The sequence below is a fragment of the Myxine glutinosa genome, chromosome 5 (genome assembly GCF_964187855.1).
Source record: "Myxine glutinosa chromosome 5, kmMyxGlut1.1, whole genome shotgun sequence".
Taxonomy (NCBI): domain Eukaryota; kingdom Metazoa; phylum Chordata; class Myxini; order Myxiniformes; family Myxinidae; genus Myxine; species Myxine glutinosa.
The window spans coordinates 145,713,892-145,733,876 of record NC_136265.1 but is presented as its reverse complement, the minus strand read 5'-3'; the positions used below and the strand labels follow the sequence as shown (position 1 = coordinate 145,733,876).

The 19,985-nt window shown below is 43.0% G+C and overlaps 1 protein-coding gene across 1 annotated transcript in view; it reads right to left on the bottom strand.

Moving 5' to 3' along the window:
* ELAC2 (elaC ribonuclease Z 2) overlaps nucleotides 1-19,985 on the bottom strand; it is a 124,322-nt gene that overhangs the window by 42,539 nt on the left and 61,798 nt on the right. The window contains exons 14-17 of the mRNA XM_068116034.2: nucleotides 18,986-19,107; nucleotides 18,473-18,572; nucleotides 6,828-6,966; nucleotides 6,283-6,321 (exon numbers count right to left, since the gene is read on the bottom strand). Coding sequence (XP_067972135.2) covers nucleotides 6,283-6,321; nucleotides 6,828-6,966; nucleotides 18,473-18,572; nucleotides 18,986-19,107 — 400 coding nt within the window. The remainder of the gene's footprint in view (nucleotides 1-6,282; nucleotides 6,322-6,827; nucleotides 6,967-18,472; nucleotides 18,573-18,985; nucleotides 19,108-19,985) is intronic.

Sequence of the window (19,985 nt, the reverse complement as noted above, 5' to 3'; positions counted from 1 at the left end):
GATGGGGGAAGAGTGGACCCCTTTCATGAGTACCCGGGGCGGGTAGTGTAAGTGTTAGGTAGAGGGTATAGGTAAATTGTGGTTGGATATTGGCATTTGTGGTGCGGTTGCAGAATGGTATTGTGGATGGGTGCATTAGTGTTGTGGAAATGGCTGGGCGTGTAGCCTGTTAGTGTGTGTAGTTGGTTGGGCACTCCACCACTGTGAGGATGTCGGCCAGGTGAGGCCGCAGGTGGGCTCTGGGAGCCGGTAGTTGTGGATGGGGCCCGAGGATCCGGAGGACGGACCCGGGTAGCCCAGTGCCAGAGAGGGCACCGAGTGGGGAGAGCGCCAGAGGGCCTTCCCCAGGTAGTTAGGTTAGGGTAAGGAGCAGGTAAGCTCGGAGGCAACTGCAGTGGTGGAGGTGTGCAGGTGGGTAGACCCGCTGGGAGAGGTACACGCCACAGCCCAGAAATTGTGCGAGGGCACCGGGAGATGAATCGGGGGAGTGAGACCCCAAATTGAAAAGCACCACAGTTTGGTCAATGGGAATTGGTTTTTAGAACCCATAGTGTAAGAGGGCCAATGGTTTGGCAGGGAAAGACCCCGGGTAATGTAAAGTTGTTAAAGTCATTTAGGAAATAGTTAGGATTGATGAGCCTGTCGCACCATACGCAGCCACTTACCTGTGGTGATGATGATGACTCCACACCTGTGTTTTCTTTGTTTTGTGTTGCAGGAAGTAAGGATTGCTGTTGGATTTGTGAGACGCATCACGACGTGGATGAGACATTGGGGTGATTCCATCTCTCCCTCCTTAGGAGGGACTGATGATGAATTGGTAATGGCAAATTATGATGTTGAGTTGGAGATGGCAAATTTTGATGAGAGTTGAAAATGGCAAATTTGATTGGTTAGGAGGGAGAGAAGACGAATTTGGTTTATGGGAGGAACGGGGAAGACAGTAGGGACGTTTGTTGATTAGTAAAGTAGATGTTTATGGGTAGTGTTGTGTTTTGTCGATACAGTAAGGGGTAAGGGAGGGGCAATGTAGGTTACCTGGTGGGGGGGAGCGTACGGTAGGAACGTACCTGTCTCACCTGGTTCCCATGTGCCCCTAGTGTGCATTACCTTGTGTTGCGTGCACTTTTGCGCCCTTACCACCTTACTCACTTGTTTTCTTCTTTTGTCTCCCACCTCCGAGGATCTGGCTTTGGGGCAGAGAGAGAGGAGAGAGAGGTGCTGGCTCCGCAGTTGTGGGCCTGCACTTTCGCTGCTTGCTGCCTGGATCGATACACCATATGGACCGCAATGTTTGTGGCCGCCCACCATGGACCGCAGTTCTTTTGCGGCCAAGCACCACCCATTGATGGACCTCTGGGTCAACGTGGCACCTATGCCAAACAGGTGAACCACTAATAGTTGGCCCCCTGACGGCCACAATAAAGAAATGGACGCGGTTGGCGCCTTTCTTTATTTTTGAAAGAAGCAAGAAGGCCAAGTGCACCACATGAAGGCAAGACCAGCGGCAGAACATCGGCCGGCTGCGACACCACACCATGATTATTAAACACTTTATTGGTGCACCGGATGGTGCTGACTGTGTTATGGGGTGGTGCTTTTGGTGCTTGGATGGGGTGCTCTGCACATTATTAAAGGCCGTAAGGCCACAGAGCACTCGTGCGTTGGTGTATCGATGCTGGCATGCGTGCTCTCTCTATGCATAACATCTGCATGTGTTCCTCCAAAAACAGGTCCTGGATCGTAGTGTAAATATCAGCGTAGTCTTGTGTAAATAATGCTCCCTACCGGCTGTATGTTTAGTTTGCGAATTCTTTCCGCGATTCGGTTATCCTGTGGGTGTGTTTCTGTGAGGAGAAGGGTGCAACGTCGCAGGGGGACATATTTACTCATTTGTGAATATCTGTAAAACTGTCGCACTCAGGGTAGAGTTAATAGTAGAGGGAACTACATCTGAGTGCCACACTAAAATAGGTAAAAATTTATCGGGTCGGGACGCCCCGAGGGTAGAGAAGGGTGCAATGTTGCGGATATGGGATTTGGCCTCCATATCCGCTTGTAAATATTCCCCTATTTCCCCAATACTCCCCAACTATCCCCAATCCCCCATTCCCTAGTCCCATTGTCTGTAAACAACACTCTGTAGAACCGACCTTCCCCTTTTTCCCCCATTAAATGTCGTGCCCAGGTCCACCGCATCTCACGTAGACAACTTTCGGACATCTTGCTAGTTATTCTTAGTCTATGTCAGTTAAGGACTCGTTTCCATTAATTCTGACTCTTCGTTGCACCAGAATGTGATTGTATGGCACCAGTAGTGAGTTTAGGACCTCCCCATACCTCCTCCCATCTTCCCCATGAAACAACAACAACAACTACCACAACAGCGCGCGGGGAGTGTGCGTCCTCACTCCGGCTTGGTTAGCCGCCATTACCCATGTGCGCCGACGGGGTTACCACAAAGGGGCTGCCTGTCGGCCCCTCGTCAAGGGCGGAGCCCGGTAACCCCCCGCACCCAATAAGAAGCAACGGGCCGATTCCATCTGGGGCGGAGCTAACGAGCCGAGGGCGTGTCACTCCCCGCCGGATATACGCAGCGACTTACCGGACGTGACGGGAGATGCGCCTCAGCCACGAAGGAGAAACAGACGCCACCTCCAGCGCGACGAGACCTCCCGCATCTCTGGACCGGACCGGGTCGATTCTGCCCCTGAGCCAAGGTGCACCTTGAGCCTCGACTACCTGCCCTTCCTTGCCATCAATCCCCGTGTGAGTCAGTCTTGTCCTGTTTATCTGTGGTCTGTCGGGGTTACTATAAGACCGTGATTAAGTGCCTACCTTCCTATGCTGTCTCTCTTGTCCTTGTAATCTAACGTTCCGAACTATTATAACCTCCTCCGGAGGTCTTGAGAACTGTACCCCTGGTGTCGTGTCATTTTAACCCAGCCGTTGTGTCCTTTCCTCAATTGATTTAGCGTAGCGCGACTCGGCCAACGTTCGAGTATAATCGGGTAAACTGTGCAGACGCGGTCATACCAAACCGCTCGGTAAACCAACATCCACAACCGCGTCTGTAACAATATATATATATATATATACACACACATACATATGTGGCGGGGGCGATCCGCAGATAGATCGGGTTAAGAATTTAGCTTGGTCAGTATGTTTGAATATCTTATATTTACTTTTGTATCAGGGAAACTGTCAGAAGTAAGTAGTATGTAATATGTGCACATAGAAGGTGGTGATCATAATCTTAGACCAGCATAAAGTAAGGTTGTGTTATTTCTGACCATCTTTATAGGCAAGGCCAGGTGAGGACGGGCACAAAGGCACACGAGAAAGGCACATGCGCACTTTCCAGGTGACATATCACAAACTATTGGCTGGCGGAATGCAAGCCATGGCGGTAAAGTCAGCTGCGGAGCCTTGGAAAGGGGCCGGACGCTGTAACTTGCAGTGCCACCCACCAAAAGTGGCGGCCAATGACGGCTCATCGTGTAGTGAGGGCAGGCTAGAAGACCAGCCATGCAGAAGGGCGAGCCTATGTGGAAAAAACTACCAGAGTCGTTGGACTTCAGGAGAATAACATCTGTCTTCTCCCTCTGTTTGGTCACCAACATGTTAGAGAGGTCGAACAGCTCGCCATCGTCCCTCATTGCCATTCCTACTCATCGCCATCGTGCATGAGCTGCACTTTGCCTGTACCACACCAACCTGCATGACCACACCATTGTGGTGGAGCCACAACCACTTGTGCCAGTCTCGAGTCCTCACCTGTTCCCTTTGTTGTATGAAACGGGTATTGTCAGCACCATTATATTTAGTTTCCAATGCATACAAGATTGTGTGTTCCTTCTTCCCCTCTTCAGCACCAGATCTGCAGCATTTTTTGAATGTCCTGTCCTTCTACCACAAATTTATTTTTAAAATAAATCCCCCTCTTAATTAATAAAAGCATTTCCCCGTTTTTCTGCCTTCCCGTGTGAATACCGCCAGGTTTGGTTGTTAATTGGGTAATCTTTGGGGGGGGGGGGGGGGGGGGATTATAGACTTGGTAATTCCGAACGCAGTGCAGTGAATTTAAACACCACTTCGGCCATTCACAGGGGTTGTATCCTGAACCGAAATAGTCTCCCAGGGTTTAGAAATTCCTTCAAACAGGTACAAGCAAGCAATATCCAAATTCAAATTGCTGCAAAAAATACATTCATCAACTGTATGTACAGCATCTCCAGGGAAATGCTTGGAAGAGACACCAGATTGTATTTTTTCAGTATGTATGAGCACCGAGGTGTGACTGGCTGCAGGCCAGACATCAAGGGTCAAAGGCCCATTATCTACGCTATATTAACCTATTGATGATGTTGTCATAAAATTTTCATGCAATTCTTGTATTTCACATAGTTTACGGCATTCCACAATGTACCACCTGATATAAATTGTGGAATAAACAACAACCGCCGTTCATGACCATTTACCCCTATTTCAGGGGGTTAATCGAATGATGAGCGAATGATGAAATAGATCTTTCCATCGAGTCCGTTTTGTGCAAACACAAACATTTCATACGTTTCTTGACATTATCAACCCGCGATTGTTTGTGATGTTCCCTCGGTGTTGTTCCTTCCACCACCAGCTTTATTCCTTTTTTGTACAGCTTCCTCTAACTTATGACCATACCAACCAAGTGTTGTCTTCCTAAGTTCTTCTTCACCAGCATTGGTTTTTAATCTCTTCCTAATTTCTGACCTCAGAATTCTTTCTTTCAGAGACAATCCATTTATCCATCATATCATTCTCATATCTGTTCTTTCCATTGATTTTACACCTTCGATCCACATGCCCACGTTTTTTATTATGGAGGTGAGGGGATAGATTGTGACAAACTATGGATTAATGATGAATTTAAAAAAAACTCCTCAGCAAATTCCAACTGGAGCACAAAAAAGGTATCAACATCATTCACGATAGGCAGAATTACAGCAGTCATCCTAAGCACTCAAATTTCCTGATGACCGAAACTCTTGTTAAGCTGGGAATAAATCCAACATTCCGTAAGTCTCACCACAAAATTAAATTCAAGAAAGTTTGCCACGGTGGCGCTTTCCAGATCGGGTGCTCAGCGCAGACATGTCTTTCAATTGTCATTTTGAAGATCGAATTTAAAAGATATGAGGGGTCATGTGGTCTGAGCCATCGTGACGCAACAATTACCAAGGGAAAAATTATTTTCGTTTCCAAAATAAATTTCCAAAGCACTTGCTCTGCATGAACACGCAATTCCCTAATGGCCCACAATGCAATACTCTTTACTTAAGGCAGCTTGAATAAAATATGATGGAGGAAAGGGTCCATCAAAAGGTTACAAGTTGCACAACAAATGTTGAATGTATTTTTTAAAGGTATCTCAGAGATAATTTTCTTTACAAAGCAATGAGAGAAGGAACAGAAAGGGATAAACTAGAACGGCACTCAGCATACCATACCTCCACCAGGCTGAACAGTGATTGATTTATATCCCAAAGATAGGCCGAATAGGATTTTGGTTCAGGATTCGGACCTAAATCAAAATCTAATCAGCTTGTTCTTGTCACCTAAGCAACTTGTCCACCTAGTTTAGTCATAACTCATCCACAACTTTTTAAAATATGTTATACTCGTATATCGCTTTTCACCCAATCTCTCAATGGTGAAGAAACACTTCAAAAATTAAATAATTCTCGTATCCGAATCCATATTCAGATCTTCACCAAAATCGAATTGATTTGGTCTTGTCTCACACCCAATCTGTCCACCAAGTTTCGTCCAAATCTGTCCATAACTTTTTGAGATATCCTGCTATATGTCGTTTTGGCCTTATCTTCCAATGATGAAGAATCACTTAAAAAATTCTAGTAGCCGGATGCGGATCCCGATCTTCACCAAAATCTAATAATTTCATCCTTGGCACATAAACGACCTCTCTGCCAAATTCCGTCCGAATCTGTCCACAACCTTTGGAGATATCTTGTTCACAAAAAGACAAACAGACACAGACAGGGGTGAACACATAACCTGCATCCACCTTCGGTGGCGGAGGTAATTAGACTGCACTAACGAAGGGAGAAAAGAATATTTTATTTTAAATTCCGTTATTTTCTGATGGCAAGCGTGTGGAAATAATAATGCCATGCACAGTTTGTATCATTATACGAGTTTCTTTCTCTCGATGCCAAATGGGAATAAAAACTTTTTGGACTATAAATAAAGGAATAAAAAATAGACCAAAACGCTCACCATAGCTTTCTGTATTGTCGTAGATATCTGAAACAGCCCCTGTTGAGACGATAGGTATGGTCAGGGTAATGATTATTAGATCAAGTTTTTACTAAGGAGTGAATGAGATGCAAAAGATGAGCAAAATAAAGGAATGGAAAGTGATAACTGGCAAACAACACAGGCCTCAGCCAAATGACTTCCTGATTAGGGACCGTCTGCACATTACACACACAAAATACCGAAATTTATAACCTACATTCCTTTGTTCTTTCTCCAATTCTCCAATTCCCTTCACCTCTGCTGTACAAACCTCCCTTTTTTGACCATTTATAACACCTCCTCTTGTACAATATCAGACATCACAGCATTCGAGAATTTTTTTTTACAAAATACATTAATAATTTTTCTTTAAGGCAAAGGAAGTCAAATTAACCATATTAGTCACTTATTAGTCATATTTAAGCCTGTTTATGCATCGCCCCCTCCACCAAAAAAAATTCTTCCACTGCAGGAAAACGATCGAGAGTGATATTAACATCCACCCATAGTGCTGCATAATTTACCAGGTGGTGATCAGCATGCATGTGAGAAATGAAGATGGCCTTGATGGTCAGAAGGACGTCGTCAGTCGCATGACCATAGTGACGCCAGAGCTGTGAGGTCGTGCCTTCACCACAATCCAAGAGAACGCTGCTATCCTCGCTGAGGACACACATATTCCCAAAGGCAACGTAACGATGGCAATATGCAGCAAATGCAGTTGTGTTTCACAAACTCATAAATTAAAAGCATAGCCGGCTTAAAGTACATGTTCCTTCATTATTTTTTGCCAATATTACGACAGATGCTTTTCTCATCTACAAGGCTTTAATGTTGCAAATTACTACTGTGAATAATCATTTGGCAAAACGAAAAAAGTACAACAATAGGAATTATTAACATTATTAACAGGTGGGGGGAGAAAAGGTAGAACCGTGAGAACGAATGTTTTTTCATGAATATAGCAGGTGTGCTATGGAAGACAGGTTTAATCACAAGTTTTCATTTGTTAACGATTAAAACAAAAATATTTCAAGTTTACTTTTTAATTAATCGTTAAACTTGCCCCTCCACATTTCCATTACTTATACGTGTAAAAACTAATAATCATAATAAAATTCACAATTTGGTGTCTGCTTGTCTGATCATGCGCGATACCTACGGTCATTACTTATTCAATCTCAAAACCAAACTTGATAGGTGGACTAAGGGTCACATGATGGAAGTTGTAGCCCTCACAAACTTTATTCCCCCACAACCCTCAAGGGGGTTTTCCTCCTTGAACAAATGCTGTGTTAACGTGTATAAATAGCTTATTGTGCCGTTTTGTGGGGACACCTCTACCAGAAGGAAAAATATGATAAACCACAAACATGTGATTACCTTTTGAAACAGTCGCTGCTGCTGTTTAACACTAAAATGAAAGTGAGGAAACCCGGGTTGTGTTCAGTTACCACGAAGCTAGCTAGCGCTTGCCAAGCCAGCCGTTCCTTATCAACAGTTTCAAATGGAGTGCTCGCATGAGAGCTAAAGCAACTTGGCGAGCGCTCTACAAGAAACTTGGTAACTGAACACACTGCCGACATTATTGAGGCCTGAGCCTAGATCGACTGAAATCTATATATCCTCCAAATGATAATAACATGACCCTTTCTGACGCACCCATAAGGAGTGGGTGTAATACACTACTCACAATAAGTTAGGGATATTGTGGGAGTGAGTATATATTTATTTATAGGGGTTAGGGTTATGGTATTGAAATCAAGAATGCTGTGTTTTTTCACACTCATTAATAACCATAGAATTAGGACCAACAACTTTTTTCAACATAATTAATACACAAAATCAACCACACCGAAGAACCTGCCAATATCCCTAACTTATTGTGAGTAGTGTAGCAACTAGAACGGCACTCAGTTGAGAGCATACCTCCGCCAGGTGAACAGGTTACGTTTTGTATCCCAGAGTAGACAAGAAAATCACAATACAGAATCACATTTAATCAAAATAATCCATCCACAACTTTTTGAGATATACTACTGTATATCGTTTTTGGCCCTATCTCCCAATGGTGAAGAATCACTTTAAAACTTCTACGAGCCGAATCCGGATTTTTTTTATTTAATTTTTTGCATACAAGACCGAGGCTCGTGAAAGAGCTAACATTAATCACACAAAAAGTCAAACCGACACATAAAACACAAAATAAGGGGAGCGGTAGACAAGATGGGGAGAGAGGGGGAAGGACACAAACACAACATTTGAGAGCAAGGACATCGAGAGAACTGTGGGAGGGAGAGGGCTTGGGGGGAGGTGTGAGAGGTATAAAACATATGGACCCTACAAGGACTTCCAGAAAAGAAGTTGGAATTTCAAAAACGTGGATCTGGGGTGAATTAGCGGGGGTAGAAAAGATCAAGGTTTTGGATGGGGGAAGATAAGAGATGGTGGTGAACAGCTGTTTTAAAGACCTGAAGGGCGGAGTGGGATTGAAGGGAGTGGGGGAGTTTGTTCCAGAGGCGGGAGAAAAGAGGAATGAAAGAGTGAAGGTGAGCAGAGAGCCTAGATTTTGGCAGTTTAACCATAAGAGGATTGCTGGCAGATCTTGTGCAAGCTGTCGGAATATTTGGGGGACAGAGCACAGAGAGAGCTGGGGGAGAAAGGCCGGAGAGGAGTCGGTAGAAGACGGAAAGACCACCAACCTGCCTGCGGTGAGTGAGTGAGAGGCCCTTGGAGTTAGCTTCATCGCGGGAGATTCCAATGATTCTGAAAGCTTTGATTTCAACAGCCGAGCTAGGTGTGAGGCAGGAGCACCGGCCCAAAGGGGGGAACAGTATTCCATTGAGCTGCGGATGAAAGCCTTGGACGTGGTGAGGAGCTCAGGTGTGCCAAGGAAGGACTTCGCACGACGGAGGATGCCCAGTCGGCGACTGGCTTTGGAGGCCAGCTTGGAAATGTGGTTTTCCCAAGAAAGATCATGGCAGATAGCGAGACCCAAAAGCTTGAGCGACAGAACTTGTTGGAGAGGATTGTTGAGAAAGTAGATGGGAGGGTTTTCCAGTCGGTCTTTTTGGAGAGACATAGTAAGAGTGTGAGATTTGTCAGGATTGAAAGACATGTTCCACTTGTTTGACCAGTCTGTGATTTTGTCCAGGTCTGCAGAGAGTGAGGAGGCTGCAGACTGCCGATCAGAGGGATGAGGAATGGAGCGGCAGAGAGTGGAGTCATCAGCAAAGAGATAGAGAGGATTTTCCAGAGAGTCTGAGAGATCATTGATGAAGACCAGAAAAAGCACAGGGAACATGACAGGAACATGACCTTGGGGAACTCCAGCCAGAACAGGAAGGGGAGATGAGAGAAATCCATTCAGGGCCACGCGTTGACTACGACCAGAGAGGAAGTCCGCAAGCCATGCGTGGAGATTTCCATGGATACCATGCATCTTCACCAAAGTTGAATCGATTCTTCCTTGTCACAGACACAACCTCTCCACCAAGTTTCCTCCAAATCCGTCCACAACTTTTTGAGATATCCTGCCATGTATCGTTTTTGGCCCTATCTCTCAATGGTGAAGAATCACTTAAAAGATTCTTATAGCTGGATCCGGATCTTCAACAAAATTGAATCGATTCTTCCTTGTCACACACCCAACCTCTCCACCAAGTTTCGTCCAAATCGGTCCATAACTTTTTTCAGATATCTTACTATGTATCGTTGTTGTCCCTATCTCGCAATGGTGAAGAATCACTTAAAAATTCTAGTAGCCGGATCCGAATCCGGATCTTCACCAAAATGTAATCATTTCGTCCTTGTCAGATACGCCATAACTCTGCCAAATCTCGTCCGAATCTGTACACAACTTTTTGTGATATCTTGTTCACAAACAAACAGACAGACATACGTGAAAACATAACATCCATCCACCTTTGGTGGCGGAGGTAAAGAGTTGGACATGAGATAAATCTTTCTCTCCTTCTTTTTCTTTCTTTCTTTCTGTCTCTCTCTCTCTCCCTCTCTGTCTCTGTCTATCTCTCTCTCTCTCTCTGAAAGGACATGATACAATCACCAGAGTCGTTCGGCCTTCCCAACATTTCATCGCTCATAGCCCGTTGCTGTAAGCTGGAGTTCGTTACCCCTCCCACTTTTCACACATTTTCTACAAACGTTTTATTTTCCCCCTTTATTTACACGTTGTATCCCATTCGTTTTTGTCTGCGATGGCTTCAACACAGCCCGACCGCCACCAGTGACGTTTTCAGCCTCCAAACACAAACTCTTCAACATCCAGCTCATGGTACGGATTCCAGATCATCGTAGCTCTGCCACATGAGAGGGTGCAAGGAGTGAATTCAGGCGCCAGGCTGTGGTAAGGTCACTCCAACTGGAGGGACCGCAGATTCGATCAGGGCAAGCCAAGAGTCCCGCTCATTCATCTCCCTTCAACATCTTCATTTTCGGCCCCCCTCAACCTAATCGTGGATCCAGTAGTATATTCTTTGCTAAGTAATGGTTCATAAGTGCTTGCGTAAGGGTAAGGGCAAATGTTCATGTGTTTCATATGTGCTAATATACATGCCATTTGTGCATTTCATTTTTCCCACCATTTTTGTATTTTAATTTCCCTGCCATTTTCTCTCCCCATATCATCATTATTATATTCCTCATGTTATTTGCTGCTCTTTTGCTTCATTGTCCATGCTTCTAATAAATTCCTGAAAGTGTTGATACGTGTTTTGATTTATCTTGTATGTGGTTGGTCCGAGATAGTTTTTCCGGAATTGGTCCGAGTTCACGATGGTAATGGTAGCCCATGTAATGCCATATTGGTTCTCTTGGCCAAATTATTAACCACTGCATAGTCACAGGCATGATCACCCATCTGCCATGCTTAATTCACTGGCATGGTAAAGCGACTTTGGGTGCTGGGATCAGGCCCGAGTTAAGGGTCGCAGTAGGCATTCGTGGTCTCTTGGGACACGCCACTCTCTTGGACTTATCCAGAGGTGACATCTGTAACAATATTATTCAGTAGAAAAGGCACAGTCAAACAACAATTTAGAACTCAACATTGCTCCACGAATTGGCAACAACGAAAAAAGAGCAGCCACATGGGAAAAGTGGTGGCCGTGAATCTGCCTAAACAAAAGTGCGAAGGTTATATCTGTGTCGTCAGTCCCCCTTGAATACGCATGAGATCGACCATTAACAATCCGCAGGTCCGTGCAGCAAGCCTGCATGTACTAGATCCAACCTTCCCCACTTTTAAGGTCACAAGATCCGCGCCCCCACACTGCCCCCTCCCCTGCATCCCTTTACTCAACCACAATTGCAGATTAAACAAAGATCTCCACATAGTGCCGGAACATGCAATATTGTAAACGTCAAATAAAATGAATATTGTTTATAAAAACTGAAAGCACTTTCTTAAAAATGGCATTGACACACCACCGCATATGCAACACTATAAAGAAAAGATAAAGCTTTCACTTTAGGAAAAATGGAAAGGGCAACAAAAACTCGAGGAATTAAATGGAATTTACACGTACAATATATAAAATGTTTCACATGAAGATTAATTTAGAAATGCGAGTGATGGTCGGATAACCGCTTGGCAATGGTGGTGTGTTTACTCACTCAGATTATTTTACTCCAATTCCAACAAATATTTTACAACTCCAACAAACACATTTCAATCTTTTTTTTTTTCAGAGCCATTTTAACAACACGACAAGCAACCACTCCCTCCGGGAGCGAAATGTGGTGTCAATGCCCTCTTCCTCGGGTAGGGATCAGTGGTTGGAACCACTTGCACGAATGCACATGTACAGGATAGATTAGCAAATCAGCTGTCTATCCTCATGGAGAGTTGCGGTGGTATTTTGTGCTCATGGCCTGACCCTGGGCACCCCAATTATGCATGCAAAATTGGATGGAGATTGGCCAAGCCATTTCCTTCTACAAGGTTCAGACGTATATACGTACATACATCCATGAAGTGAAGCATGCAAAAATAAAGAATAATTTATAAACGTAATTATTGTTGTTGCGTCTGCGGACGTGGCTTTTGTTTGTGTGTTCCTTTGTTATATATTAATTATATATATATATATATATATATATATATATATATATATATATATATATATATATATATATATATATATATATAGTAGGGTGGCTTCAAAAAATCAAAATGCAGATTTTCTCCGGGACATGGTCTATTTTTGTTCCTTTTGGTGTCAAAGGAAACCACACCAAATTTGAATGGAATCCAATAATATTTAGGGGTGCCACATCAGTGATGAATTTTCCCCCATGCAAAAATAGGAATTCCCATTTTTTGGGCTGTATATACACAAAATAAATACATAATTATATATATACATTAAATATAATATTAAAAATAAATATATAGTAAATATACATTAAATAATAATAATATATATTATATTATACATTATATATACAATTATACGATAGACAATTATACAAATATAGACAAATATAATACATTAAATAATATATTAAAAATAAATATGATATATTAAAATTTAAATATAATAAATAAATATATAGTTATACAATATATATACATTATAATTAAATATACATTAAATTTATACATAAAATATACATTAAATAATAAATATACATAAATACACATTATACATTATATATATAGTTATATACAATATATTATATACAGTTTTGAGACTTCCTATGATCACTATCTGGGCAATTTTCATGCATGTTTTGTACAGGTTCCCGGGGTCAGGGGTACGCTTTTTTAGTGTGTAATATGTAGGCCTAACTTATTGACTGTGGCTCTTTTGTAGAGAGTGACCCTGTGGAGTAAGAATTAACAGGATTTTACCCACATTCTTGCGTATTTTGCAGATATGGCATGTGCTAGTACCAGTGTTTCATTGAAAACTCGGGCTCAGGATAATGTGTATCTCATTGGGTCCACTTCTGGAGATGCCATCAAAGGTGCCAAGCTCCCGACTGTGCATCAACTCTTGTCCTGTTTTTCCATCACCTGAAGAAGGAGAATTGCACTGCCCGGGAGAGTGCAACCCTCACCATTGAAGAGGTTGTGAAGTTCTGGGAAAAAGCTCACCTACCTACAACGACGAAGCAGCACTGCATCCATCGTTTGGAGAGGCTATATGAAGAATGGAGGAGCCTCCAAAAAGGTGCAAAGCGGGGTGGTGCGACCCAAGAGAAAAAGGAAGCATCCTTCAAGGCCTCCTTGGAGAAGACGTTTGATCTTAGGCATGCAGATTCGGAGGCCATAATCACCAACCCCGAGGACAGGAAGTTTCTTCACGATCAATTCTCAGAGAGGAAGGCTTCAATGGGATCTGTAGACATTGTGTTGGAAGCAAAAACGAAGCGAAAGAAAGAAAGGGAAGAAAAGGAGAAGACTAAGGCAGAGAAGGAAAATAAGAGACAGGAAATGGTCATGAAGGGTGCTACTGCTATGGAAGTCACAGACTCAGACTCTGACTCTGAGACCACGGCACAGGCTGGTTCTTCATCATCTGATGGTGGGATATCTTGTCCCAAGAAAAGAAGGCCTATCAACATTGTCACTCCTGAAGTCGCAGCTTCTTTGGATCGTATGAAAACAAGTGACCGAATGGCTGTCCACAACTTGGCATCCATTTGTAGAGCAGTAGGATGGGATCCTGCAGAGCTGGCACTGAACCGATGGACAGTGCGGCGGAATCGCATGATGCATCGATGCAAAACCATGGACGAAATAAAAGAAGCATTTCATCATAATGTGCAGGGTCCTTTAGTGGTCCATTGGGATGGAAAGCTTCTTCCCGATGTCACTGGAGATTTTGTGCATGTGAAGGTGGATCGTCTTCCAATCCTTGTGTCCAACCAGTACCATGGAATGGAGCAGCTGTTGAATGTTCCCAAGTTACCTGACGGGGGAGGAGAAGCTATGGCAACCGCTGTAGTGGACACACTGAAGAGCTGGAACCTTGTGGGCAAGGTGAAGGCTTTGTCTTTTGACACAACGGCCAGCAATTCAGGTGTTCGTGGAGGGGCTGCTGTCCTCATTGAAAAGAAGCTACAGACTGAACTAATTCATTTGGCTTGCCGCCATCATGCGCACGAAATCATTCTGGGAGATGTTTTCACCACTCTTTTCGGTCCTTCATCAGGCCCTGACATCCAGCTTTTTAAGCGGTTTCAGGCGGAGTGGCCGTCCATTGCCCATCACCAACCAAAAAATGGATTCACAGATCCTGATACGGCAGCTGAGTTTGCACAGAACAATGACATGATGGATGAAGCTCTGGAATTTGCTCTTGTGTGTTTGAAAGATCAGCAGCCACGAGATGATTATCGTGAACTCCTAGAACTGACTGTCATCTACATGGGAGGAATCCCACCTCGTGGAATCCGGATCATGGCTCCAGGAGCAATGCACAGAGCCAGATGGATGGCAAAAGCACTATATTCACTACAGGTGTTCATGTTTCGGTCAGAGTTCCACTTGACACTTCGAGAGGCGAGAGAACTCCGAGCCTTCAACATTTTTGTCTGCCTTGTGTATGTACAGGCTTGGTTTCGGGCTCCACAAGCTATTGAGGCTCCCCTGAATGACATTAACCTCTTCAAGAAGTTGGAAAAGTTTGAACAAATCAATCAGAAGATGGCTCAGGCAGCCTTGAAGGCACTTGGCCGCCACACGTGGTACATGAGCCCAGTACTAGTGGCATTTGCATTCTTTGACACCAGAATTGACAAAGAAAGCAAGATCAATATGATTGAAGCATTGAAAAATGACGGTGAAAACCCCTCTCCAAAGAGACCAGCTATCAAACGAGGAACCGCCCTGTCAATCGCTGGCCTCATAACAAAACACACCAAGCATTTCTTCAGCATCCTAGGGACCCCAACTGATTGGATGGATAAGGATCCTGGTTCATGGGAGCAAGAAACCAGCTTTCAGGAAGCAAAGAAAGCCGCCAGTGGCTTAGTCGTGGTGAACGACAGGGCAGAAAGGGGTGTCGCATTGATACAAGACTACAATAAGCTCCTTACAAAGGATGAAGAGCAAAAGCAAGCTCTGCTCCAAGTTGTTGCTGCTCACAGGAAGATGTACCCCGATGCCAAGAAGGCAACAGTGGTGAAACAGGCCCAGAAATAGGAGTTACATTTCTCATTATATTTGGGTTTTTTAATATTATGTGATATGGTGTCTCTTCATTTTATGAACTGAACATTTGGATTGTTATCATTGAATTTGAGTTTTCATAGCAATATAGTGCTATTTGTGCAGCTATTGTAACTTGTGTTTGCTAGAATATAAAGAAAGTGAGTGGAGGGTGGATTTTCATAAAACAAACTTCTGGTTTTGCTTTTGATCCATATATAGAAAAGTTTTGTAGACACCTTTAGTTTGAAGGCTGATGTGGCACCCCTAAATAAAATCAGATTGCTTTCATATTTGGTGTCTTTTCATTTTGGAACAAAAGGAACAACATAAAGCCATGTCCCAGTAAATATTTTTTATAAATTATTTTGAGCACCACCCTAATATATATATATACACAGACTTGGCATTTAATATGGATTGTTTTTTTTGTGGGGTGAACTTACTTTTCAAGATGTCTTAGAACCAAAAGTTCATTGGAATTATGTTGAAATTATTCTAGATTTTGTTAATGTGACCTTTAAAAGAAACATAAACCACATTTGACATTTCGAAACAAATAAATTGATCCTTGAAAGTGATGTAAACTGATATCGAACTCAATTCATGGACAGTACTGTGTTAAACTTCTGTACGTTTTCCAGAAGTATCTCTTTATTTTGCACATTAGCCAAAAAAATTTTCAACACAAACAAAAGTTAAATTACGACTGGGATTACGGACAGTAAAATTACAGTTCAGTACTTCGTGTAACCCCCACGAGCATTCAGGAGAGCAGGTACACGTTGAGGCATGCTGTTCACGAGATTTGCCAAGGTTTGGACAGGAATCGCTTGCCATGTAGTGACAATAGCCTGCTGCAATTCACGCACAGAGGTCGGCTGCTGGTCCAAGTGGTCGATTTGACGCGTTAATTCTGCCCACAAGTTCTCTATCGGATTCATATCCGGGGACATGGCAGACCACTCCATATGCTCTACACCATGGTCAGCGAGAAAGTGTTGGATCATGCGAGCATGATGAGGCCGTGCATTGTCATCTTGGAAGACAAAGTTTCCTCGAAAGGCTGCACGAGCAAATGGAAGCAATGTTTCTTCCAGAATGACCCTGTACTTGAACTGGTTCAGGTTTCCATTCAGAACAACCAGGTCAGTTTTGCCCCCTGCATGAAAAGCAGCCCAAACGGTCACCCCACCACCTCCAGCTTGGACTCTTGGCACTATACAATCTTTGTTGTAGGCTTCATGCACTGTCTGCGCACTCGGACGCAGCCATCTTGACGATAGACCAGAAATCTAGACTCGTCACTGAAGATCACGTGATTCCAGTGTCCTGGCTGCCATTGACGGTGCTCTCTGGCCCACTGCAATCGGCGCTGGCGGTGTTGTCTGGTCAGGCATGGCTTTCTCAGGGGACGCTTGGCACGATAGCGTGCTTGAACCAGTCGTTGGTTGACTAGCCTTCTGGATACAGTCACATTGGTCAGTTGCTGCCACTCAGCACTAAGCCGATTAGCTGACTTGGTACGGCCATTGCGGACTAACCGGTGCAGCTGGCGATCATCCATCCTTGTGGTTCTGCGGGGACATCCTGGCCTCGGTATTGGAGTAGGGACACTCCTCTGAGCATTTCGTTTCAGGATATTTGACACCTGACCTTGAGTGATGCCATACTGCCGAGCAATAGCACGCTGTTTCATGCCATAATTTCGTAAAGCCACCACTCCATGACAAACAGCATTGTCGAGTTGACGGACCATCTCCAGAGGAAGCGGCAATAACTTTTGGAGATGTGCAGCAGTTGTTTTCCACTAATACAGAACGCAACAACCCTTGTATACCCGACTGTGAAGCCAATCATCAAATGCACCTGTCCGTACATTTTGCCATGCCACCTGTGATATAATCCTGTTGTTGACTTCTTGCTGTGACAGACAATCAGTGACATGGTTCTTTTAACAAATAAATCACCAAAGTTTAAAAGAAACTCACCAGATTGATATACTGAGTTAAGAAAGTAAACACAAGTCAAGAAAAAAAAAATATTCCATATTAAATGCCAAGTCTGTATATATATATATATATATATATATATATATATACACATTTTATATTGCTTCTGGAAATATTACCATATATAATTTTGTGTGCTCCTTCTATGTTCTTCCTGTTGTCATAGAATAATAAATGTTATCATTGGAACTGCTGCCTTAAGCTCCCTTTCGCACTTATTCACCAATTCTGGAAGGAAGGCTTTTAAAACAGGCATCCTTATGATTAAAAGGACACAATTTTTTATTCCAAGCAAATCGATTTATTAATTATTAGCTTTCCAACAATAGAAATAGATTATTACCTTTCCATCGGTATCATTTTTATTATTCTATGCCAACAGAAACCAGAACCGCTACATAAAAGCACAAGGTGCTGCTTCTTCTTCGTATGACAGACAAACGGATGCATCTTCTTTTAGTAATAATAACACCTGTTCCCTCCGAGAGCAAAAAGAGGTGTCAATAACGTGCCCTCCCCTCCGGCAGGGGTCAGTGTTTCACTTCAGTGACCCTGGATACTCCCGCACGTGTGCAGATGGCGGGAGATCGGCAAGGCCTTTTTTGCTTCGATAATTATCAGACGTACAGAGAATTGCCTTATTTTATATATGAGCCGGACCAAATGGCCTGACAGTTTTCCTCCCATCAAGAATGAGGATAACAAACTTGGCTCCTAATTGGAGGAAAAGTTAACTCACTAAGTGGGCTGGCGGTTATTGTGAATGAAATGCAATAGACAAATACAATGCTAGAACAACAGTCGAATAAGTGGTTGCCGAATCTAACAAAAACCAAATGAATAAAAAATAAAAATAAAACAACAAAAAGCATCGCAGTAAGCCTCAATAAATTTCAAAAACAAAACGTTTTAACACTGCATCCACCAAGGAATTCCAATTACGTACATTTTCCACAAATTGGACTGAATCCATACACACCTAATGCGGAACAAGATGGCGCTAACATTACGAGATTTGCACGGCAGGGCAGAGCCAGTCCCCAGGAAGACTGTGTGTGGATATATCGCAGATGATGTCTCTGCAAAGAGGCAAGTCGCAGACAACATGATCTGATGGTAACAGTGGAAGGGTAATGCTGACAGGTTCTCATACACTGTTACAAATTTCTCATTCAAACAAGGTACAACACAAATAATTAAAAATATATAAAAAGTACCCAATGTCAATGAAGTGGAAACAATTCGAGAAAAAGAAATGTCTTCCAGATCCAGCACCCAACCCACCCCCCAAAAAAACTGGATACGATTCACAGAGACATGGCAATAAAGGGAGTGACCCACTGCTTGAAGAATAGATTGCAAATGATCAGTTAAATAATTCAAAGTTTGAAAAAGCATGTGGCCTTTTTGGGATCTGTACTAAGTTCCCGTAACTCAGGAGCATACAAATTACCGATCATTTCCAGCACTGCCTCGATTGCGAAAACCTTACCGGCCTTGCCATTGACGTCAAGCGAAAGTGCCTCGTGGCACTCCTTCACACAGTCGGCAAAGTCAGGAATATCCCATGCCTCCTGGATGGCCTTCTCCTTGTCTTCTACTGGCACAGAATCCCTGGATACAAAACAGGATACTTCTTCATTTGAAGAAGAATAACACCTTTCAAACCATACACAGTGGCTCCCAACGTTGCACACACAGTGCTTTTCAACGAGGAAACCAATGAACAGAAATACACTCATAGATGGATACTTTAGTGGAATGATGTACATCTTTCTTGCCTGTGATGAGACTTCAGATTCTCATTTTGATTTGGGATTAGCATTTCGAAGAACAATCTTTGGCTTGTAATTTTGGAGCAGGCATATGGATTTGCAACTGAAGCAATGGCAAGGAAGATTTAAAAAATATTTTAAAACATTGTCGAGAATGGAAAGACTGAAGTAAACTGGTCTATCCAACATGATGTGAGTTCTGAGAAAAATGGGTTCAAAGTTCAGCTTCCCATTTGGAATCCCTTTCAATTCCCATTGAACAAATATCACTTTCAACCTCAAACCTTTTGTTTGGAACTGCCATTCACACCAAAGGTGTACAGACCATGAAAGATTACTTTAGTGCACTTAACTCAATTTGGACTGAGGTGTGGGATAGGCCGGTTTACTAAGGTGCTCCAATAACGCCTATAATTGAAGAGAAAAATGATGGAGAAAAAAAAGTAAAAGGAAATACAGAGGAATGTGTTCACACCATTAACCAAACATCTTGAGAAAAATACATGACAGAATTTTCATCACAAGACAAAATAAATCTCACAACAAGTAACAGAGCAAGCATTAAACAAAATATTCTGGAACCAAGATGGCATCATTGGTTTAATATGTGCAATTAATTTGGAAAATGGAAACGGTCTGTATTGTATAAAGCATCACTATCCTAGGAGATTTGAAAGTGATTAAAGGAGGAGCATTTCTCAATTCAAATGTAAGGTC